This window comes from Protobothrops mucrosquamatus, unplaced genomic scaffold (genome assembly GCF_001527695.2).
Source record: "Protobothrops mucrosquamatus isolate PMUCROS unplaced genomic scaffold, P.Mucros_1.0 scaffold63, whole genome shotgun sequence".
Taxonomy (NCBI): Eukaryota; Metazoa; Chordata; class Lepidosauria; order Squamata; family Viperidae; genus Protobothrops; species Protobothrops mucrosquamatus.
The window spans coordinates 140,890-167,214 of NW_015386442.1; the positions used below are offsets into that span (position 1 = coordinate 140,890).

General features: G+C 34.6%; 1 protein-coding gene across 1 annotated transcript in view; it reads left to right on the plus strand.

Annotated features, from left to right (window-relative positions):
* Positions 1-26,081, plus strand: part of PPFIA2 (PTPRF interacting protein alpha 2) — a 157,088-nt gene extending 131,007 nt beyond the window's left edge. The window contains exons 20-29 of the mRNA XM_029283365.1: positions 14,075-14,156; positions 15,367-15,567; positions 18,180-18,209; positions 19,577-19,752; positions 20,001-20,098; positions 20,752-20,927; positions 21,019-21,087; positions 22,121-22,280; positions 23,343-23,434; positions 25,639-26,081. Of these exons, the coding sequence (XP_029139198.1) occupies positions 14,075-14,156; positions 15,367-15,567; positions 18,180-18,209; positions 19,577-19,752; positions 20,001-20,098; positions 20,752-20,927; positions 21,019-21,087; positions 22,121-22,280; positions 23,343-23,401 (1,051 nt within the window). The 3' untranslated portion in view covers positions 23,402-23,434; positions 25,639-26,081. The remainder of the gene's footprint in view (positions 1-14,074; positions 14,157-15,366; positions 15,568-18,179; positions 18,210-19,576; positions 19,753-20,000; positions 20,099-20,751; positions 20,928-21,018; positions 21,088-22,120; positions 22,281-23,342; positions 23,435-25,638) is intronic.
* The last annotated feature ends 244 nt before the right edge of the window (positions 26,082-26,325 follow it).

Consider the following 26,325-nt stretch of genomic DNA (forward strand, 5'->3'; position numbering starts at 1 on the left):
ACAGTTGTTATGGTTTGCCGCACAGTCAACCAGATATTTACAGTATATTGGATTTGGCAGTTTTATCTACCTATCAAGTCCCTCCCAAGGCAGATATTGTTGTTTGATGATGTTAAAATTGTTGTCGTAGCATGTAAACTATTCCAAGTAAAGCTGCTTTTTGCAATTGACTGATGGCTAGTTTGTCAATGCCAATGGTGTTCCAGTGGTGCTCCAGATGTTTTGGAATTGCATCCAAGGTGCTTATTACTGTTGATATCTTTGCTTTTTTTGCCAGTCATTCTATTTCTATTTGCAGGTTTTTACATTTTGGGATTTTCTCCAATTCTTTCTCTTCTCTTCTGCTGTCTCACAGTATTGCAATGTCCACTATTCAGATTTTTTGTCTTATCAATAATTGCTACGTTTGGGGTGTTGTATGGCAGATTCTTGTTATTGTTGTTATGGTTCATTGCAGAGTCAGCCAGACTGTATTTGTCATTTTTATTATTATTATTGTTGTTGTTGTTGTTGTTGTTGTTGTCGTCGTCGTCGTCGTCGTTGTTGTTATATTAGTTTTATAATCTGAGGCTGTATTTGTATCTGAGGCTGCTCCATTGTCCCTGTGCTTTTATGTCCATGGACAATAATTTCTATTAGTAGCCTTTATTATTTCTTTATGTATATTTCACCTTTATTATTTTTACAAATACTTCAAGTGGCAAACATATCCAAATGCTTTGTCCATCCTATATCTTCATAAATTCATGAGACGCACACAGAAGTTTCATACCATTTGCTTATTTTGAAACATTTAAAATAGCTTTCTACTTTATAAAATCAACCAAGTTGGTGAATAGAAATAACACCCCATAATTTTTCTCTTAATTTTAGCTCCCAAATATATTCTGCTGCCCCCCAAAAATGTCTGACACACAAGAAGTTTGGGTGTCCGAATACTATGGATTTTGTACTTAAGACCTACTCCAGGAATAATTTGCTGCTAGTTAATTGTCTCTTGCTCATATTAGAATTCAATTCAATTTATTCTAACATTTTGATCAGAGTAAATGCATATGGATTGAGTTATGACTACAATTCCCATATGTTTTCATCTGACCTCATATACAGCACTAAAAATAGATCAAAGAATATATTTTTCCCTTTAATGTTCATAAGATATATATTTCTAAATTTGTCTAAATCTAGTTGGTTGTCAGTTACCAATGGCAATTGGGACTGGGAAATCTGTTACTAAATGACACATTCATGCAACCACACCAATTTACAACAGCAGTACCTGCGGTTTCAGTTGTGATCATTAAGAGAATCCCATGCAGTTGTTAGGCACAATGTCCTGTTTACCATGACTTGCAACTTCCTGCCAGCTTCTCCATTAATCAGGTGATCAAGTGACCATGAGACATTACAACAGCCATAACTTGGAGGATTGGGCATAAAACTGCCTGTTTCAGAAGAACCATTGTAGTTTTGAACGTCACTATACAACAAATACTGTAGAGACAATTTTCCACTGCCACAAAAATAATGGCTCCTATTTTCTTTATCATTAAAGTAAACACAGATCTCTGTTCATAACAGCTGTTATGTCAAAAGAAAATAACTAATCTACTTGTACATTTTATCCAAACATGGTATATACCATGATATCACATGAATTTAGCTGTACTGCAACAAAAAGAGCATTGTTTATACAGTTGCTCTTTCTTGTGCCCATCATTTCATTGATTCCAAATCTCTGCCTCATAAAGCTTAGTATGGAATACTGGCTGGAAAAAATGCATCAGAGGACATGATAATGACTGTTGATATTGTACCTAGGATAATAACAGCCGCAAAATCCAGAAGCCCATATTGTGTGCACATTCTCCATGGATTTTCCAATAGCTATTTCTGTGCACTGCAGTTCACAAGGTCAAAACTGGATTTGTTGAACACTGGACTCCTTCAACATCATTGTTCCTTTGAAAATGGAGCTCACTTGCTGGATTGCTCCAACAAGTGTCAGGTTTTAATCCTGTCAGGCTTTTCTTTTCTTTTCTTTTCTTTTCTTTTTTTTGTAACATTATCTTAGCACTTTTTTAAAGTGCTATATCAGTTTCCAGAAACAGCTCAACTGACTTAAAATAGGCATGGGAGAGGAACTGGAAAAGCTTCCTTTCAGAAATGTGGATTATATGTATGTTTTTTCTCCTGTTTTCCTTCTTAAAACTTCCATGATAGCTTAGAATGCTATACAACAATACTAATCTGGTCATCATGAAAAATAAAATTTGGGGTGTCTTACAGACAAATATATTATGTGACATTAGCTTTAGGGCTATCTGTTCTATTAAGTTCTCATAGAATATGTGAAGAAAGACGTTATTAGTTTATCCAAGCATTCTATGAGGATCCAATTGTTGAACCTTGGGAGAAATAATTAATAGAATAGAAATAATCATAGCCTTCATTGTTCCTTAATTCCAGTCAATTATTCATATAAAAGGAGGAAAATAATTCCTCACAAGAAATTAAAATCTTAACACTCATTTGATTGCTAATTAATTTTGGTGATAGAATATACTTTCTTGGTATAATTAGAAAAAATAAGCTATTTTTGGCAAAAATACAACATGATATATGACCTTTGTACTTTCTGTGTGTGCATGACTGTGCGAATCTATAAATATCTTTATTTACAGTAGATATCTCATTATATTCTTGATGAATATAGCTAATAATAACAACTTGGTGAGTGTAAACTTAGGTTTAGACTTGTATGTAGAGCAATTCTTAGTTGAAGTATCTGTGTGTAAATATGAGGGCACTTCAAAGAATAGGCTGTAAAAGGGGGAAATGGAGATATGGCTACATAGGAAAAAATTGTAATTAGCTGAAATATATATACTTTGATTTGATTTGATTTAATTTGAGTAACATATAGGCATGAAATTCTTCCCAGATAAAAGAGGAAGTAATATACAGTTGCTCTCCTTTGCCAATTTAACTTTTCTATAATAAATTTAAAGAAAAATGTGAAAGTCATTGAGTTTTAAAAACTATTCAGCTTCTTAGCCTCAAACCATAGTCTTATGAATGAAGTGGTGCTCTTACCCCTTCCAAATTGCTTTACATCAAAGATAATGGCGGGCCTACACCTCTTCCCAAAATGGGGTTGGCTAGAAGGACCCAGCACTAAGTCTAGGAATAAAGCTAAATGCAGGAAGATTACAATCTAACCATTGCAGCATCTTTGTGCAGACACAGAGAGCAATTTGTGTGCAAAGGCCTTTTCAATAGTTTCAGTAAATTGGATTATCTATTATTGTGTCAAAACTCCTTTTAAATTTTAGTTAAGTTTTAATTACACAGGGTTGCCCTATTCATCTTTAGTTAAAATAACAATTTTACTGTTGTCATAAATAAAATATGGCTTTTAATAAGCTTAGTAATTAAAAGCAATCTTAAGCAATTGCATTAAGCTATGTATAATAATGAGCAGTCTAAATGTTCCCTCATTCTTATTGCTGCCATAATCTATTTGCAATGCCAGTAGAGTTTATTTTTGTTCAGCCCAGAAGAATAATTACACTTTTACTATCTCTTTAATTATTTTTAATAATCAGTGTTTGTTAAAGTTGATTAGAATGTGAAATATTATTTGTTTCTTTATTGTATAATAACCATTAAAATCATTATGGTTAATACTGTTCTCTTCTGAACACACAGCTCACTCAGTAGAGCATTGTATACATCAGTGCTGGGTGACAGTGCATCTCCAGGTGAGGGAGTCAGGTCAATATGGTAGGCAAGACTGCACAGTGGAAGTCCCACTCTTCATACTGACTTTATAGCATGTAGAAGCAGGCAGGGGTTCGATCATGATGGCATGCCGCCATCTTGACTATTTTGAACCCCCACTCCCCTAGCCCTTCATACCTGCAAAAGGAACAAGGGATATTTACCTTGGCATAGCTAGGTAAACTTAATAAACCCTTTGGAACAGTTTAAATATAGTCTTTTTTTTAAAAAAAAAATCTAATATAGCTTTTCTAAACGCATGGGTAAGTTTTGAAACATTTGGTTTCAAATGTTGCCTTACCTTCCCCCGTAACTCCCCCCCATTAAGATGTGTTCAGGTCAGAGTCTTTTTCAAGTATGGTAATGCTTAGAAACTGCTAAAAGCATGAAAACAGCATTGCAGCATTTCTTGTCCAGCCACCCGTTTCCATTACCCCATCCAGACAGGGAAGTTCGGACCTGGATATCTCCGAGACCGCCTTCTGCCGCAGATTACCTCCCATCGGCCGGTACGCTCCCACAGAGTGGGTCTCCTCAGGGTGCCGTCAGCCAGACAGTGCCGGCTGGCGACCCCCAGGGGGAGGGCCTTCTCGGTGGGAGCCCCCACCCTCTGGAACGAACTACCCCCAGAGATCCGGGTGATCCCGGATCNCAACAAGCGGGATTGGCCTAGGGAATTTTAGTGGGGTTTTTAAGGGAAATTTTAATTATTAGGCCATTACAAATATTTCCTTTTAATTTGGTTTTAAATTGATATTTATTGTAATATTGGTTTTATAAGGCTGTCAGCCGCCCTGAGTCCGGTAAGGAGAAGGGCGGGATACAAATCAAATAAATAATAATAATAATAATAAGTTCGTTTATCATTTGAAATATTGGCATAGACAAAAAAAAATCTAAACTATGCTATTCCAGAAAATCTATGGTTACCATGCAGCACCTTTTTCTTTTTGTCTCGTGCATTCATTTGGAAAACATCCATTCACTGAGCACCAAAGAGGATGAAATATTAATCATGTGGCTTAACTTTACATTGCTGGTTTTTAAAAGGGGGAAAGAAAAAAGTATGCAAGCCAAAATGGTTCAGGGGACTTCAAGGGGCTCAAGAGAAATTAGGATCCTAATATGAGTAGAAAAGGGGTTTTTTTTTTATAATGGCCTCAAACCAAAGGGCACTTTTACATGACCTTTTTACTTTTCTGCCTCCAATTCCCTTTATAGCAGTTTGAAGTTGAACTGTTGATCATCTTCACAGTTACTTATTTGTAATACTGAAAACAATCAGTCAATGCTGTCACTCCAGCCAACCTCTAGGAACTTGTAAAAAAGAAGAAAGAAACAGCTTTTCTTCAGTACCCCCATCCAAGTTTTTTTAGATATGTGATTTCAGCAGTAAGCAAGCAAATAAATGTGCATACAACTGTTTACAAATAAAAAAATTAAAAGCTTTTTTTCTCTCTTTTTGACAGCCACTAGTATTAATCTTTCATGTCCAAACAAATGCTTTTGTCTGCTGTGGACATAATTGGTGCAGTATTCCTGTGAATCATAGCATGGATATATATATTCACAGAGATAACTGTCAACCATTGATCAATAACTGTAACCTTAACCCATTTGATAGGGGAAAGAAAACATGAGACAATAAGCTAAGCTACTTTATTTTGATTATAACAAAAAATATGAATGAAAAATAAATATTTTGTAACTACAGTAAATTGGAGTAAATATAATTAGGACAAATCAAATTTATCCTAACGAGGTTCTGCTGAATCTGCTGGCTACTAAAAACAAATTGATGACACTGTAAGTGAATATATCACTCTATTAGAGCAGGGCTTTTCAACCTTTTCACAGATTGTACCACTTTTAGGACATGACAATATTTGAGTACCACTTTCCCTTTGCACTGACAAATATATGATGAATTTATCCATGTTTATTAATATGCACCACTACCAGCTAGTTCAGGGGTCTTCAAACTTGGCACTTTTAAGACTTGTGGACTTCAACTCCAAGAATTCCTCAGCCCTCATGGCGTACCACCGGTTGAAAAGCCCTGTATTAGAGTATATCACTCTAATCAGCTAAAAGAAGGTAAAAAGACAATGCAGCTTGGTTATTGAATGTATACATTTGTGCTGCAATTTGTGATAAACTTGATGGTACAGAAGCATGTGGGTGTTGTTCCAGCAGCACCTTACTTGCAAAAGAAAAAAAATCAGCAATTGCAATGATTCAAGAATTCACCCTACTTTCTTCCTCTTCCTGCACAACAGAATAACTGTCTCCACACACACACACACCCATACACACAGAGATACAGGCACACAAACCTCTGAGCAGACTGATCTGTTTTGCATCTCTCCTTTGCTTTTCTAGGAGTCACATGTGCTTTTTACTAACAGTGCAAGGACTACTTTCCCAGAATCCCCAGTCTGCGGCTAATTTTGGACTAGTGCGGTGCACAAGTGATCCAAATCTATCCCCAGCAGTGATTGCAAGTCTCAGTTGGAGTTGAAAAATGTGCCAATGATAGCTGGTTCATAAAATGTCTACTAGGACATTTTTTTAGATGTGTTGAGAAGCCTGGTAATATCTATTATTTTGCCAAAATATTACTTCCTTCCTCTAGGTTATATACAGATTTGCTTCTCGCTCTAAAGCAGTGGTTCTCAACCTGTGGGTCGGGACCCCATTTGGGGTCGATCGACCATTTCACGGGGGTCACCAAGCAAGGCTGTCCGCCATTTTTTTTGTCCGCCATTTTTTTTGTCCGCCATTTTTTCCCCTTTTCCGGTGGGTGCCTTACCTCCCTTGGGCTGGGCCAGCTGGTGGTCGGCCTGCTCCATCTCTGCCACTTGCCAGCTACGCCTTGGCCGGCGCAGGGGGCGGAACCACGCATGTGCGGCGCTCCTGGGCAGGGAAAGTCCTCGACTTACAACCGGTTTAGTCCTCGACTTACGACCGGTTTAGTCCTCGACCTACGACCGGTTTAGTCCTCAACTTATGACCGGTTTAGTCCTCGACTTATGACCGATTGGGGTCGCGGCATTAAAAAGGTTGAGAACCACTGCTCTAAAGCAATAAATACATAAAAATAATAAACATTCTTATGTTTGGGACCAAGTATAGTACAAGCAAAACATTTTTTATCAATGACAAGTTGAAAGATGAATATTTAAAGTAATGGTTTAGGAACTGTTGCAAATCATACCTATTGGAAAGTCAAATGCTTAATTGGGACCTGAGGCTTTGTCTGTTGTAACAATTTTTCTCTTTTCTACATTTGCTGTCTTCAATTCAGAATTAATTTGGGATGATTTGTATCTGTTTATCAAGGAGATATATTGTTTTTAAATAATTACTGCTTGTATTCTGTTTCAAGAAAGAAAGATGAGTTTTAATCATTTTAATCCTATTTGCTATGCTGCTTTTTAATTTTCTTACTCTGTCATATAATTTATTTTATAAATTGACATATATTCATTAATATTTATGTGCTTTTCTTTTCCATCCATCTCTCTCCATCTCATGAAAAGCACATCAGGGTAAGTTAAACCACAATGGTTGCTGATCATATTCATTTTCAGCACCATGTTTAAATTTCCTCCTTTACTTCATTTTTATTTATTTATCTTACTATTTTGAACTGATGATCTGAGAACTGAACAAAAAATAAATATTTTAAATTGGCAACATTAGACACCCTTTCAAAGTATGCATTTAGTTTATGGATATATCAATTTATTTTTAAATGAACTGAGTGAAATTCTAAATGTGTTTAAATAAATTATCAAAATGTTCTAAATATTATATATAACTTAGATTGCACTCAGTCATTTGATTCATTTACTTGTTCTATATGAACATTATATAGAACAACAATATTTTGTATTAATTTCTTTCACTCTTGATTTCATCTTTTAGCAATTCAGTTAATTTGCAAATTTGAAAACATGTTTTATTGCTCTTGAGATTTTGGCTAAAACAGTAAAATGCAAAACTAGCTTACTTATCTAGGTGAAAGACTCACTGAAATACAGGACTCATTCCTAACCAATATGCACAGGACTGCACTTTCTTATCTTATAAACAATCAGAAAATCTAGAAGGAAAACAAAGCTACTTGTAAGAATTAATATAATGTAAATAGGATCAGTTTTAGAGATTTACCCAAAGTCGTCTTGCTGAAAGTCAATCTTATTCGTTTAAAATTTTTCAAGAAAAGGTATTACTATTAAGGTTGCTATTGAATATTTATTTAGTTATTTTTATTCCGCCTTTTTTTTTATAAATAACTCAAAGTGGCGAACATCATAATACTCCTTCTTCCTTTTATTTTCATCATAATGACAACCATGTGAGGTGGATTGGGCTGAGGGAGAATGACTGAACCAAAGTCACCTTGCTGGTTTGTCTTGTCTAAACTGGGACTGTGTACACATATAGAGAGGCAGACAGACAGATAGATATAGATATACTGTATATAATTCTTGACTTACTACCGATCACTTAATGATGGTTTGAAGTTACAACAGACCCCCAAGAGCTACCTATGACCCAACTGTGAAGTTCCAACAGCTGCCTCGCCACTGTCATATGATCACATTTTGTGTAACCCACATCTATGGCCATTTGCAGCATCCCATAATCACAAGACTACAATTTATGATGTTTTTTGTGAAAACTGGTGTTTTCCTTCGGTTTTCGGCAAAATCACCCCATAGTAAACAATGGGTTCACTTGTCAACCAAGTGTTCAATTTATGACTGCTTTGTTCACTTAATGACCACTGCAAAACTGTTTGTAACATCAGATCGGTCATGTTGGTGATCCACTTTATGATTGCCACAACTTACAACTATAATGGGCGCATTCCATTACAGTCATAAGATATGGACTACATATATTATAGTTTTAATGTACCTTAAGTTTCCAGTATCTGTAATTGTTTTCATTTACAATAAAATGAGTTTATGCATTAGGTAGCTTGATCAATTCATCATAATGGTGGCATATTAGTAGCCTTATTACTTATAGATGTTCAATACTGATTACCTTGTATTCTAAACTTTTTGCATTTACATAACCTTGACGTTTAAGAAAGTGATAATGTTCATTATTTATTAAAACATAGTAACAGCATTATTTTAGCAAGTTGAACTTTTATTCAAAATATATTACATTTTGTTACTATAGACTATATTTACTATTTCTGTCATTAGAACTAAACAATCATTAAACTTATTTGTTTTGCTTTCACATTTTTTATTCTATGATAAATTTGCACTAACATGTATGTGTTTTTTAAAAAAATTCAGAAGTGATAGATTCAGCTTGTTACACTGCACTGCACTACATGAATCAAAAAATATTTTAAAAAATAAAATTACACAATAACATATGTAAGATTGATCATTATTTAAACGTGAGTTTTACCAATTGATTTCATTCCTATCTTACATTAATAAATAAATGAATGTGTGGATGACTAATTTAATTTTTCTTTTTTTCTTCTATGCTCTACATTGAAATTTAGTTTTCATCTAGACCAGCTTTCTCCAATCTAATATCCTCCAAGAGTTTTAGACTACAGTTGTTGGCCATGCTGACTGGGGAGGATGAAAGTTATATTTCAGTATGTCTGACAAATGCCAAGCTGGGAAAGCTGATCTAGTTTAACAAAGTATGGAATATTCCTGTTGGATTCTACTTTCCATCATTGGCAAACTGGATTAGAACATATTTTCTAAAATAAATATGAATATTGTATAAATTAAGCTCAATGAATTAATGTTTTGTGTGCTAAATTAGGCCACATTCCTATAATATTTAGAAGAAAAATTATCATAAACTCCATATTTAGCTTATATGTCATATCTATGCCCGAACTGGCTTGAGTTCTTAAAATAAAGTTACAATGCCACTCTCATTTGATATCACAAGAAAATATGCTTGACATTCCATGGAAAACAAACTAATACTGACAATTTTTAAACATCTGGATTTGAAAATAAAATGGATTCTACTTATTACTAATCAGCCTTATAATTTTCAAATATTTATGGATATATTGTACCACTAAATGGCTAAGATTAATTATGAAGTATGTATCAATTAAAATATAATGGATCTGCTGCATGTCGCACCAGATTTATGGATGGCAGAGGCCATGTAGAATTGGGGGCTCAGAATGCTATAAATGCAATTCTCAACTAAAGTTGCATTTATTGAGTTTCCCCAGGGACACCTGCATTTAGATTTTGATTTTCTTTGGGATAGTTATAATAGCATTCCTTTTTTGTTAAAATTTGGAATATTACTTTATTTTTTTAATGTGACTGATACAATAGTGGGAACAGTCAAGGAAGTATATTGTAAGAAGGTCCAGATACTTTAACATAATTGAAAATGTATAGTGCTTGGTTTTAATTTTTTGGAATTAATTTTATATCGCTCAGAAATATTGAAATAATACCTAAATAATAAGTAAACTTAAGTGATGAATTAATTTCTCAGCATTTATCTCTTAACCATCCAAAAGGAATGATGGAAGATTTTTCCAAGCTTTTCCTGCCTTCAAATATAATCATAAATTTCAATTTGCAAATATGATTAGATACTTTTGAGAATCACTGTTAGAAGACTGAGTTAATCCTGTGCTGTGCTACTCAGTGTTCAATAATGTTAAATAACAGCCAGGGGTGCATGCATTTTTCTCCTTTCTGAAACTGCCTTAATCTCCCAGAAAACTGCTGTGGAGGGTCTGAACAGGGAGGCCACTGAACTTTAGAATGTATCTTACAGAGTTGCAATAAGAGGGAGTAATCTCACTATGATTGTTGAAAACTGTAGGTTTCCTATTAGTCTGAGAAATATATGAAAATGTCTGTACAAGTCCTAGGCCAGGGGTGTCAAACTCAATTTCATTGAGGGCTGCATCAGCATTGCAGTTGCCCTCGGGGGGCTGGGTGGGTGTGGCCAGGGTGGGTGCGGTCTACTGGGTGGGCATGGCTAGCTCTACATCGTTCGCTCAAGGGTACCTGTGGGGCTCAGCCTCTTGGCGCTGTGAGGAGTGTGCCCTATTGCCTGCCAAAACCCTTCCCCCGGAGCCCATCAAGCCGGATATGTGAAGTAGGCCAGGGCCATTTGCTGGCCACTTCCAAGCGATGGTGCATTTCTTCATTCCTCACAAAGGGTGACACATCCCCAGCATGCACCCAGGGGGCGGGGGCGACGCAGCAGGGGCTGGTTCCTCGCTGTTTCCAGACAGCCTTGTGGAGCTAAGACTGAATACATTTCAGCATAGATGGCCACCACAAAATTGTGCATTGGCTCACGGCCGGCCTGGGCCACAGCCAAGGCAGCGGGGGCTGTTCCCTCACTGTTTCCAGGATGGCTTTGCGGGCCACATGAAACCACTTCGCGGGCCACATCTGGCCCCTGGGCCTTGTGTCTGACATGTCTGTCCTAGGCACTGCAGAGTTTAAAAAAAAAACAACCTAACACTACCCACATCATTGATCAGGTCACACTTTGAGACCTGTATCCTCCTGCCCCAGAAAAGAAAACTGTGACGGCCCTTTGATCAAAACATTTACAATTGCAAAGAAAGCTGAGAGAAGATTGTAGTGAAATATATTTTTAATGATAATTTTGTTAGAAATTACAATCACCATGATAAAAACTAATGCAAAGTAAAAGAATAAAAAAAAAAATAGAAGATTCAGAAAAGACAATAGAAAGGAAAAATAAGTACAGGTAGTCCTCAACTTACAACCATTCATTTAGTGACCATTTGAAGTTACAATAACACTGAAAAAGTGACATGACCATTTTTCACACTTATAATTGTTGCAATATCCCCATGGTCATGTGATCACAATTTGGCCATTTGGCAACTGGCATGTATTTATGATATTTGCAATGTTCCTGGTTCATGTGATCACATTTGTGACCTTCTGACAAGCAAAATCAACAGGGAAGTCAAAGTCACTTAACCATGTTACTAACTTAAGTACAATGTTTCACTTAACAGTGGCAAGAAAGGTTGTAAAATAGTACAACACTTAGTAACTATTGTGCTTATTAACAGAAATTTTGGGCTCAATTGTGATCATAAGTCAAGGATTACCTCTATATTAAACAAAAAGAAAAGAAATATATAAAGAAGTGACCGCCATTATCACAAGTAATAACAATTTTAAGAACTTAATCACCTTCTCTTAAAATACAAAAATACAATTTTGTCATTTCAATCCTGCTCAGCAAAAGTCCATTTCCAGAGAGAGCAGCATATGTGTTTTAACCTTGATCAAATACACCATCTTTATATTCCTTCCTTGTACTTTTAACAATCTTGATCTTTAGTCCCTTTATATAATGTCCCAGAAGTTGATTTCTTCTCATTATTTTCTTTGTCCCGTCTCACAAAATTCTTGAAAGCTTTAACAAGTCTCTCTTGTGAATTCAATATAGGAAAATTATTGAGATTTGTTACCTTGGTTTTTTACTCATATATCACTTTTAAATATTAAGAAATGCAAAACATATTTTGTATGTCCAGTGTACCCCCTTTTTCCATATCACTCTTGTAGTCTGTCACTTTTAAATCCACTTTCAGATCAGTCTCAGTCTCAAATTACAAGCTCCAGTAAAACTTATTCTCTTCCATAACTTCTTTTAAAGACAGTCTGTCCATAGAGACAAACACTCTTAAAATTAACTTCTGAGTCCATTGTTCAAAAATATCCTTCAGTATATCCAAAATTAAAATATGTTGCTCCGTTCTGTTTTAATAAGTCAAATGTATTGTAAGTGGTGTTCTCCTTTAATTGTAATATTAGTTTCTTCTAGTATCCAACCTTCAAAGTCCCATCGTATGATTTTTTTTTAAGAATTCAAAACAAAAGCAATTTCCCACAATAATGATTCTTGTAAATAATTTCAAAATCTTATTCAAATGCATCTAGGCCATTAGTCCATTTATATCTTGCAAGAATCAACATTTTAACTAACCTTTTGCTCTTTATTAAAAAAAGGTCCTTAAACTTGTATTTAAAACTTATTTCAGTAAGGATTGAAGTAAATTCACCTTGTCTTTTCAGACTCAGTAAAGATTCTCAGTAACTGAAAAGCAATTAACAAGCAATTTCTGAAAGTGATTAGAAAAGAAAATATGCGAACCCAGTGTCCTTTTATAGGTGCCAATCATGGTTTGAGCAAGATAATTATTTCCCCATCTCCCATAGTTCTAAAACCCCCAGACTGTTGTTTTGCAGTCTCCTTATGAGGAACAACTACCGGCATCTGGAGTATTTGTGGATGCTCTCAAGTCCTCTCCTTATTAGGAGAGGAATTACAACAAGTTGGTCTACTCACTGGCTTATCATTATGCTATGGTCTTCAGTTCACCATTTCTTCTCCAGAAGTCATATTTTAATATTTTGAGCCATCTAGATGATAGTATTTTTATCTGTGCAGAAACCATTTCAGAAGTAGGAAGATTTATAGCAGGGATGAACAACTAAAGGACCTGCAAATGTTGCCTATCTACAAGACCTAGTTCTTTCATCACAGGGCAAACTGATTGAAGTTAAAGTCCACCAATATTTGGAGGGCCACAGATTACACATCTCCTGTGTATAGAAAATATACTTGTGCATTTACAGCCTTATCAAATTACAAGCTATTTGACAAATCATACTTTTGTTAAGCTATAGGAAACTTTTGCTCTAACAAAAATCTGTAGTCTTTTAAAAGAAAAATCAATTGCAGACAGACTATGAGGAAATCTACAGTTAACACATATTGAACAAGCTGTGAAAGACTTGTTTGTTAAACAACCTGGACATTTTCTTGCATTAAGGTCTGATTGTTTTCTACTTTATGATTAGAGCATAAATATGTTGAGGTGCTTAGGTACAGCTTCTAACAAAACAGAATAATGATAGTTTTATAAACCAGTTTGTGAAAGGGTGGAATATGATGTTAGGAAAATTGGTTTATTATTATTATTATTATTATTAATATGCCAAGATGAAATGCATCTATGAAAACAAGAAAATGTTTTCTCCAAGAAAAGTAAATACTATTGCAAAGTGAGGAACAAAAAAAGAGGGGTGCTTTCTAAAGTTCAAAGAGTATAGCAAATGAGTGAAAAAATTTAACATGTACTGTATTATCAGTTGACTTGGTGCATTACAATTTTATTTCATCCATTCTGAATTCTATTTGTGATGTTGTTAGGTCTTAGCTCCTGCTTTAACTATCTCTAATGCACTTTTAGGCATGAACTTCTGGAGGAAGCTCGGAGGAAGGGATTACCCTTTGCACAGTGGGATGGGCCAACGGTAGTTGCCTGGTTAGAGGTAAGCTATAGGAAAACCTTCTAAAAGTATTAGTATACCTGATTTTACCTTCTTCATCAGCATTTTATAATTTAGGTTGAAAACAGAAATAAAGACCCTATTACAACTGTTATTCTTATTTCCCTCTCGAAACAATGTCTATAAGCAGTTCATTCTTACATAGAATGACAAAATGGTTTCTTTTTTTAAAAAAAAAAGGATGTTTCACAAAACATATCATACTAGAACTTAAATTTAAAAAATGACCCAATTTTTAAAAAAAGTTCAGTATATTTCAGTCAAAATCTGTAGGAATGATAAAGCAAAAGTCCACCCATACTTTGGAAATTGAAATGTAAGTTATATTTTTATAATCTGAGAGAGAAGGAAAAAATATTCTTAAGGAAGTGGGAACTTTAAAATAGTTTAAATAGGGTATCATGCTCATCATGCCATGTATGTGAAATAAGGTCATATATGAGATAGAAAAATACATGGCATTTATAAAGAAAACCTACATAGAATCCAGAAGCAGATTCTTTGTTTTTTAAAATTATATCATTATAAAATAAATTTAAAAGCTGCAATCCAGAAATAAGTTAATACAAGAAAACATTTGTAGCCATAAATGTTGTGTGTGTTATGTTTGAATGTTATGTTAACTTTAACTCTAGTAATAATCTTGGTCTTGAGCTTTGCTTCAGTGACCAATTACTAGATCCCCAGATAATTATAATTTTGCTGTTTAATCAGAATAATTATTAATTAAAGCACATTAAGTTAGTCAGAAGGCAAGCATTTTTCATGATGCTTTCAACATGAAAGGCAGGTTTTTAAAAAATTTTACCTTCTTTGCATTAGTTTATATCCATTCATAATTCCTGTCAGGGTTATTTTTTTTAGACTATTGTATTTTGATTATTGTTTGTTTTAGAAAAAAATAGTTTTTCTGATAAAGGAAGTATTACAATGGATTATGGGATGACACCATTATATTCATGTTTTGGGGATAAGATCTGGTGGTTTAATATTTTTTAAAGAAAAACATTATAAGAAATCTAATGTCAGAATGGTGTACTGCCTTTTAAACCCCAATACCTAAGCCTGAATTTGCTTACCCAATCATTATTATGTGTATTTCAGTGCAAGTTCCCAATTTAATTCAGCCCTGAGCTTTTGGTAACAAGAAAAACCCTATTGCTCCTAACTACTGATTCTCCTTCCCCAACAGCTGTGGCTGGGAATGCCTGCATGGTATGTTGCTGCTTGCCGTGCAAATGTGAAAAGTGGTGCCATCATGTCTGCACTGTCAGATACTGAAATCCAGAGAGAAATTGGAATCAGCAATCCACTCCATCGCCTGAAGCTCCGTCTGGCAATCCAAGAGATGGTGTCACTCACAAGCCCATCAGCCCCTCCAACTTCTAGAACGGTGAGTCACCTAGCACAGTGTTTCTCAACCTTGACAATTTTAAGGCATATGGACTTCAACTCCCAGAATTCCACAGCCAGCATTGCTGGCTGTGGAATTCTGGGAGTTGAAGTCCACATGCCTTAAAATTGTCAAGGTTGAGAAACACTGATGCCCTAGCATAAAAAGGAACTCTGCTGGATCTGTCAAAAGGCCAGTATATGTCCTGGTAGGTGCCTCTGGGCAACCAAGAAATGAAGAGGATAATAGCTTATTCCTACTTGTGTTCTTCGGCAACAGGTAAATATTCAGTAACTTCTGAAGAAAAAAACCCTGTTTAGCCATTCTATATGATAGGCATTGATAAATATATCCTTTCTCAGCAGGTTCTGTCTTCTCTTGTAGAAGGGTGGTGAAAGAGTTCTAGTCCAGAAGTTAGATTCAGATGATAAACCAGATAACATTAGAGTAAATGGACTAAATGGACTAAAAATCAGCCTATGTCAAAAAAAGTCATCTTGATGTTATCGGTTTTTCTATGGTGTTAGCAGAAGGCTGTCTTTTCCTTTCATGTAGAGAATGCGCCCCTGAAGCAGGGAGCCATCACTTCTCTGTATTTCCCTCAAGGACTAAGATAGCTCTGTATGCTTTTCTGATATGTGGAAACCCATGGCAGCTAAACTTCCTGGAGCTCCTCAATTCCTTTCTTTGTCAGGGAAAATATGGGAAAGCTCCCAGACCTATTGATTACTGTTTACTTTTGTGGATTACAACCATCAAACTGAAAATCATATGGGATATTTGGGAATTAGTAAGGGGTCACTTTAAAATGCAGAAGCCAAATAGGCCAGCTTGATAGACCAGGTTAGGACTTCAGGTCAGATGTTCCTTATTTATTTCTTATTATTTTTTTTATCTTTAATAAGATTTCTTTATACTTTATCTAGAATACAGAATTACTGATTGAACTGTAATCCTTCAGATGGTTCACCAAGGTTTTTATACTCCAAAATTATGGCTAATATCACTTCAAATATATTTATTCATTAAAAACAATATGATGTCCAATTGGGATTAAAGTATTATTTTCTTAAATCCTCATTTCTTTCATTATACTACTTTTCAGGTCATGTGTAGCAACAGTTGAAAGTTCAGTATCTCTTGGATCAACTTCACAGATGATTTTTCTGATATGCAGGACTACACATTTCTAGGGCAATTTCTGTACTTTTAAATATGTATGATATCCTTAGATTCAGTGAAATGTTATTATTTCCATATAAAAACAGTATTCTCCAATGTGATAAGATCCAGATTTGTTGAGATTGCAAAATCTAACATTTCGGTGTATTAGCTATGCTCAATAGAAATTACAGACATTACAGTTCCAGTGCATCTGGAGGAAATCAGATAAAGAAAGCTGCTTTAAATTAATAATACTTATGAAGACAGTAATAGAAGTGTGTAGGGATTATTTGTTCACATTTGTTTAATAGAATGCAGATGCTCCCTTCCATATCAGAATAATTCAACTGAGGGATTTTTTTCAAATTGCAGGGGGAAAGCAGCTATTTAACGTTGCTTTCTAGCTGCACCTCATCTGAGACAAGGATGTGGTTGTGCTCATTTTGATGCTGTATGCGGTTAACTTACAGTGTTGCTGCCTTTCTTCTTTAACACTGCTTACCTAATATGGATTTTGCCTGATCCTGTGGGCATGGACAATAGCCCTCAGGCAACGTCTGGGTAACCCATGAAGAAATGGAAAACCTTGCAGCTCCAACCAAAACGGTTAGTTCTAATATTGCCTGTCATTGTTATTGCAGTGTCATTGTAGGAAATTTTTAGGAGGACTAAATATAATAATTTTACAAAATGATCTTTGTTTTACACAATAAGTTTCATTATGTGTAGGCTATTTTATGGAAATGTCTGAAATGCGTTGTAGACAATTATAAACTACTTAAATAATTTGTATCAAAATAAATACAAATGCATTAAAATTGAGAAATCAGCTCAGTGCTCAGTTGTTGAGTGCATATTTGTTCATGTGCAAATCCCACTTTGTTCAGAAAGCTCCAGGGTTAGAAAGCTGTCATAACAAGTTGCTCTGACCACTGCACTTCCCAAACCCATTCCTTTGGCAACCAGGGAAGAGGTCTGACCAGGACATCTTGGGGGAGGGTAGTCAGTAGCTTGCTGGCCCAGCTGACAGATTTGGATGATTGCCGTGGAATTGTCCACAATGCATATGTATTGAGGCCACCTATCCTGTTCAAGCTTTACAAAAGCTTGCAGACAGTTCAAAAGCCAGTACCGTCACTGCTCTCCAAAAACTGCTAGTCAAAACTCTTGACCAGTACCTCCCAGAGGAAGATGCATGGTGGAGAAACTTTAATCAGTCGGTGCCCATAATTGTCAGCTGACTCACCAACTAGTAATTCTGCCTGGAGCATCCTGAAAATCTGGGCTGGCAAGAGGCTTATTTACTGTCTCTTTTCCTCTCCTACTGACCAAATTTTATGACAACCCTAGGAAAGAATCTGGGATTATAAGCGTATATTGTATTGCTCTAAATATTCTATGTTTTTTGTTCTTAACTGTCATTGCTAATGGCTCTCTTCAACTTGCAGAAGGACAATGAGGAAGGCAGCTGGGCTCAGGTAAAACCCTTTTCCTCTTCATGTTTTTTTTCAACATGAAAAAAAAGTAGTTCATTTTCTGGAAGTAGGACTGATCAGCCCTTGTATAGATGAGAGCACATTGCTTAAACTGTAGACAAGCAATAGTCAAGATGGAGGAGTTCACCAATGTGGTGCTTTTCACTTTAATCTAGTCTTAAGCAGAGAGGTTTGGTAGCTGCCGATGAGAAATTAGCTGATGGATTGGCACAGTTCTACTGCAAAATTCCTTTCCTTTGTTTTTCTAAATGGCCATATACTAAAAGGATCTATATGTTTATAAATTGGAAAATGGAAAGTTTACATATTACACCAGCTACAAGGTCAATTCAATCAGTATTCTATTGCAGCTTGACAAAATGGTTTTTGTATTTTTTATTATTGTAAATATTTTAATACCTACGAAGATAATTTTATTGGTTTGAGGTACAAGTCATTGAATTGTGTGCTATACTCCCAAAGCTAGCATAAAATGTTTACCTGGGTGAAAACCTCTTTTTCACATGAGTGCCACATTCAATACCTTGGTTTCCATTTATGCAGTTCTTTGCATAAGTGCTTTAACAATACCTTGCAACATAATTATGCTAAGTAATGCTTGTGCTAATTATGCTAGTTATTTCACCAATGATTCCATAACTATGAAATAAACCAACCACCACAAAAATGCACCCTTTTAAGTTTGCTTTTAGCATTATATTGTAAATGAATACAGCTAATAAATCTTATCTCTATACTGCTTGCATGAACAGCTTCATTTTGGCAGAAATACATGTCCCTAAATAGATGATGTGAACTATCTTTTTCTTTCCATATCCAGAATCACTTTTTGTGGAAAGGTTTTCTGTTTGTTTCCTTCTATTCCCTTTGTTGCATGGCATCCATACGGTATTCTTTGTGGTATTGCAGAAGTAGGTTGCCTTTGCTTATTCCAAAATGCTTATGATTTTTCAATTCCTAGCCAACTCCCCATCCAGGTATTTACTAGGGCCAACCCCACTTTGTTTCTCAGATCTGCTAAAGTTGATGAAATGCTGTTACCTGGTGACATATTGGAGTAGGAATGCCATGTAATTAGGGTTGTTCACCTATAATGCTCTTCTTTAACCTGATGCCTTCTAAATTGGCTAGGAATTTTAAAATTTATTATCCTGAATTTGGGGGTAGATTAGTTGTGAAGTCATATAAGATTTGGCAGATTCTTGCTTTTGTATTCCAAATCTAGGGTTTTTTTCTTTGAAAACATTTCTCATCCAAGCACTGAAACACCTTAGTGTGAGTGTGTGTGTGTGTGTGTGTTTGGTGTGGTAATAAGATAAACATTATGTTTCCCTATTTTTCCCCCATAGACCCTGGCTTATGGTGATATGAACCATGAATGGATTGGTAATGAATGGCTTCCCAGTCTAGGGTTACCACAGTACCGAAGTTACTTCATGGAATGTTTGGTGGATGCAAGGATGTTAGATCATCTAACAAAAAAAGATCTCCGTGTACATTTAAAAATGGTGGATAGTTTTCATCGGTAAGTTATAACATTTTTAATAACAGATGTGCGTAATCTTCACTCATAGAGGTCTGTACAACTCCTAAATGAGAGAATAGAAACATAATCAAGCACCATAATAGTCAACATATTATTTTGATTTCTGCTTTTTCCTCACTCCAAATTATTTGCCACAAAATAGTTCCAGTATTTATGAAACTGAGTAAGAATGTTCAATAATAAGACTTTCCAATTGCCTTATGTTATGTTAATTTTTTTAATAACAGAACAAGTCTGCAATATGGAATCATGTGTTTAAAGAAACTGAATTATGATAGAAAAGAATTAGAAAGGAGAAGGGAAGCAAGTCAGCATGAAATAAAAGGTAATGCTTTACTAACATAAAATAGGTTTTTCTCAATGCTCATCCTACAAAATATTCTAAATAGAAACAGTCTCATAAAAGTACATTGATGTGCAGATAAATGCAAACCAGCATCTCAAAACGATAACTAAAGCAATAAGTATGTAGTAACAGGTTTGTTTGCAAGAAATAGTATCCATCTATTAGCTTAATAGATATCAATCTGTAATGGAAAACTATTAATAGATGGCATTACATTAAACAGCTAACATTGTTAATCTAGAGATATATTAACATTGAATAGGCTTTTCATGTCTGTGTGCATTATCAGTGTAAGCTCATCCTTGTGACCCTTCATGTGTGACAATATAAAGGGGAAAACATTAAAAATAGCATCTAGCTTCATAATTAATTAGATTTGTAATTAAAGTATTTTTCAATTACATTACTAGAGAATATCAACATAAATGTTTCTTGTTACATCATATGAATTTGTCTATAGAAATTCCATGTATCCATTTCATGGAAAAATTGATTTACATTTTAGAACACGTCTGGCAATATCATTGGAATACAGTATAATTTAAATAGCTATGTTAGGTTTAACTCAGATCTTTTATTATGTTTTAAAAATTTAGTTATTAGCAAAATTCACCTTTTTGCTTTTTTTACAGATGTGTTGGCGTGGAGCAATGACAGAGTTATACGCTGGATACAAGCAATTGGATTACGAGATTATGCAAACAATGTGTTAGAAAGTGGTGTGCATGGGTCACTCATAGCCTTAGATGATAACTTTGATTATAGCAGTTTAGCCTTATTGTTGCAGATTCCAACACAGAATACCCAGGTACATAAATTAACTATTTAAAATCCATTCAATTTCCATAGGATTTGAAGTATTTTTTACATTATTCTATTGGGTGATTTGTTAACCATAGGCACGGCAGATTCTCGAGAGGGAATACAACAATTTATTGGCACTAGGAACAGATAGACGCCTTGATGAAGTAAGTAGTCTTATTTTTATATAATGAATTATGAACAACAGAGAACAATAGATATTTGTTCTTTCTATAAAATATATGAAAAGGAAATAAATACCTTAAAATAGATTGTTGAGCATTATTATCATTGCAAATATAATTATACATAGATGAGAAAATAGTGAAAGGAAGGAATTAGATAATATGGCTATGCTGACTTTATTAGAAAAAAAGGATGTAGTCAAATTAATTCAGAATAAGAGAAAACAGGTAAAAAGATCATCTATGCAAAATTCCTGTAGTTCTTTGGCAGGATAAAGCCTTATGATATTTAATACATGATATTTTTGCAGAAATAGCCCTAATTGCCAATATGCATGTTAATGCATAAAGCTGCAATTAGTGATAGGATATACTATCAGTTTCTTTTAGCCACATAATTTTCATTATGAACCTACAACAGTAGTTAAAACCAGCACCTTGAATTAAATCCAGAAGCAAACTGGCAGTCCATGCAGCTCATGAAACAGAAGTATGATGTGCTCTTTTGGGAGCACATGTAACTTGTCTGCACCACTGCATTTGCATTAGTTGGGCAGTTCCATATGCAGTGCATTGCAGTATTTCAATCTGGAGATGACTAGGGCATGGGTGACTATGAGCAGAGCCTCCTAACCTAGTATGGTGCGCAAAGACCCTCCTAGTCACAACTGCTAAATCAAATGAAAACCATTTAAACATTGAACATTTTTGTCATTCCTTTTGTTATATTCTGAAGCTTTTGTAATTGTCAGTGTACTCTGGCTATATCATTACAGATGTAATGGGTGGATGTATTGTTAGCCTGTTTTCAAAAAGGATGCAAAGGCCAACATGGGCCACCTTAGAAACAGATAAAGTTTTCCATAGTATACATTTTTGCAAAAAACTTTTTTGGCAGTAAAAACCTATTGGCAGTAATCTATTTTCCTGAATATAACATTTCAAAAACTAGGAATGACAACTACTCCAAGTGAAAGATTTTAGGTTTACTAAAATTCAATATTGTATATTGCAGAGCGATGACAAGAATTTTAGGCGTGGCTCTTCCTGGCGAAGACAATTTCCTCCACGTGAAGTTCATGGAATCAGCATGATGCCTGGCTCTTCAGAAACACTGCCAGCTGGATTTAGGTTAACTACAACATCAGGACAGTCACGAAAAATGGCAACTGATGGTAAGCCAGCTAACACCTACTTTCAAAATGAATGTTCCAACTTTGCATGGCTGTTAGTTACACTTAATGTAAAATATTGAAATCAGTTACATCTATTTCACAGCTAATAGAGAGTAAAAGAAATATATCTTCGAGAGGCAGGAAAAAGGCAATGAGATCGGAGTAAACTTTTCAAATAATATTTTAAACTATTAACATTTTGTTTGTAAAGTGCTTGATTATTAGCAATGTCCAGTGCTTTTTTTGTAAAAAAAAAAAAAAAAAAAAAAGGTGCCGGAACTCACACACGTCATACCACCCGCCTTGCCTTCCCTACAAGGTTCCATCCAAAAAAGGTGCCGGAACTCCGTTCTGGGCGTTCTATGACAAAAAAAGCCCTGGCAATGTCCATTATGAAGAAAGCATGCAAGATATTTGTGAATACGAGAAAACAATATAGGTCTCCCTTTCAAGACACTTGACCAAAAATTAAGTGTTTCAGTTGCTGATTAAATATTATTAATTATTTAATTGCTATTTCTCAAAGCAAATTATCCAATGCTGGATTTGTTTCATTATTGGATTAATGCATTATTGGAAATCCCAAGTGACCCCACCCAACACAGATGGACATTTTTCCCTGTCTCCAGCTCCACTGGATGTCTGCAGGTCACACTAGGTATAAAAATTCTGATTACATATTCAGGTTCGGAGTTAATTTATATATGGACTATGCAATTTGGACATATGAACATAAACTCTATTTGCACATTTAGCCTACAGATAAATATCTGAAGCGGAACAAATATACTTTACCTGCCTTCCATTCAAAGAGTGATATTAAATATATTGTCTGATCTTGATTTTATATCATGGAGGAAAATGCTTATGTTTGTTAATATTTATGATGAAATAACATCATTTTAGGCAAAGCACTAAAAGAGGAAACTAAGCAATTGGAACTAAATAAGCTTAAAGGTAAAATAAAATAGCTCACAGCTACTTATTATATTAGAAAAACTCTATTAAAATGATGTTTTTCACCTTTCAAGTTTCTTAATATTATTGGGTTTTTATTTGCAGTTGCTTCAGCTCGGTTGCAGAGGTTAGACAGTTCTACAGTTCGCACATATTCCTGTTGACATATCTAGCATGAAAAAGAGCTCCGAACTGAAGTGAGTACTCATTCAAAAAAACATGAAAGGCTGCATTCTTTATGGAAAAGATGCTTTGGGCTTCTGCTGGAGGCTTGTGCATTTCAGCAATGCTGGCAATGACCTGGGCTGTAACATTTCTAGTTGAGATGGACAAGATACATATGATAAACTATCCCTCCATGCCAAGAATTTTTTTTGATATCTCATATCCTAGATGGGCTCTACAGCCTTAATTTCCTTAAGATATAACTTGGATACTAGTTTTTGTTGTACTTGTTTGTTTCACGCTAACTTCCAAAGGATTACTGCAAATAGTTAGAATGATATACAACATTTTAGGGCAGTTTCAGCCATGTTCTAGAGCCACAAAGAATGGAACATGATTGAATGGAAGGGGGGGGGGGAGGACCAGTTTCAGTCATGTTCTAAGAGCTACATTTCTGATGCTACCTCTGGACCCAATAATAAATCCTCTTTGTATTTCTTCAGAAAGTAACAGACAATTCTAATTTGTTTTCTGATATACCACTGTTATTTGATGGTCAAATTGGGAAAACAAACTATTGTTCCAATAGAGGAAACTATACCCTCGCCCAAACACACACAAACACACTCACACACACAGAGCAGACCCCCACACTCATATTGATAATGTTACCTAACTGAGTAATGAAACATTTGCAAGCAAACAACAAAGCTCAGAGAGCACTAAGAACTACACAAACTCTTGATCGTAACATTGAAGACATTTGATGATGATGCTTCTCTAGCAAATATGTAATTGAATGGCAATCATTTCTTCCATTACAAAATTTAATGTACAGTGTGTAGGCCCACTAGGCTCCTTGAAAGTTGGAAAAAAAGCAAAATCCAATAATATTTTATGTTCTTAAAATTATCTCCTAAGTGTGTGTCTGTGTTCTTCCAGGAATGTCTCTGGCCTATCTAAAACAGTCTTTTGAAAATCATAAATTATTTTTCTTACCTCTCACCCCACATTCTCTTCTATAATCTAAAAAATCTAACAAATACCAATTGTATCTTTCTCTATACTAATTGCTCACTTGCTGAAGTCTGCTCTGTTCCTGCCATGGGGTTGGTATTTAAAGAATTTGATCTGCTGTAAAAAATAGTTGTTTTCCAAATAAAACAAATTACCTTTGATTACATTTATTTAAATACTCTGCTCTCATATGTAATTTATTTAATTTAATTAAATTAATTTAAAGCTGGCTGAAATCATTATCCTTTCTCTTGAAGTTAAGTAATATTTGGAAGTCTGAGCCATTAAGATATCATGATTGCTAAGTGTATCTGCCTTTAACATAAGTTTAAAAAACAATAATGTAATGATAGTAGACATTGATTCTCTGATTATTTAATCTGTTTTTAAAGCAGGGTATGTTGAACATATGACAGCCAAGGGAGAAAATATAAATCACGGATTTTTTATAAAAATAATCACTTTTGAAAATGTAGGCAAAAATAAAAAGTTTACCCATGTAATTTACAATTACTACTGTTCAAACAGTGATGTCACTCACAGTTCAATGCAGTGGCAACTGTGTTCATTAGAACAATGATTATACTTTGTCCAGCAGTGACTAGACAAATCCTATAATCATGAAAACATCATCTTTCAAAATGCATATATTTTCTAAAATATATCTTAAACATTACAGCCTTCCCACTAGAGAACAGCAAGCTCAGTATTTTTTATTAAAACATGCTATTCATTAAAATAAATTTATATCAATTATATCAATTATATCAATTTATTTTTTTTCCAAAATAAGGTAGTGGTGTTTAAAAGAAAAAAAAGACACACTGGAACTATAATCCTATACAACTGTTTTAATAAATAAACTCTCTTGGTTTTACTGAGATTTTTTCTGCAGTTACCTTCCTGTATCTGCATCCTTAATATACAGTATAAACATCTCTACTTCATGTTATTCTAACATTAGTTTTTGAAACAAACATTTAAATAGAAAATTACAAGATTTCTTAAAGCTATTTTAGCTTTTCTTAGAGATGAATTTAAATGCAACCAGTGAATCTTCCACCATGTATTTTTACTGATCCCACCTTCACACTGCCTTTCCTCTTTCCTGCCTCAATTAAGCTTCATTTTACAATTGCTACTCAGAGATTATTACTGTAAATGAATCTATAGCAGCATAAAGGTTATTACTGAATGAACTGTTTTTTCTTACTTCTAGATGCCACCTCTTTCTTCTATTTTACCTGAAGTGCACTACCACCATCTTAAGAAGCTTTTTATTCCAAGAACAGGGTAATAGGGAAGAAAATATAAATGTTTATCAAACTAAAATGTGTGGTGATCTTTTTACATATTTAGTTGTAATGTGCAACCTACCAAATACTACTGTCGCACAATTTTTTAATCCTTTCTGTGGAATTGACACGAAAGTTGGTCACAATCTCCACTAAAATGATTGAATAGTGTGTAGCACCAATATTGTCCAGATTGCACATCTGATGTAGTTTAATTAATAATTACTAATTTTTAAAAGTACACATCCTGACAAATTTGGCCAATGTGCAGAAATAATGCTTTTATCAAAAGGGGGCCTTCATTTTGAAACGTGTTCCATCTGTTTTATTGTAATATATTAGAATTACATGTATTTATGGTGAATTTCTTTTAATATGTGTCTCATGTAAATGGATATAAATATGATTTTTAAAAAAATATGTGGTACATGGGGTCTTAGTGAAAACACTTGACAAATACATTGTCAGGTGTAATGTTTGTATCTTTTCATTCCACTATTTTTTACAATTTTGAATTGTAGCAAAGTCAATTGGATATTGGATAGCAAAAAGTTATTAGATACTTCATCATGTTCCTACTTTTTTAAAAATATATATACCACTATTTAAAG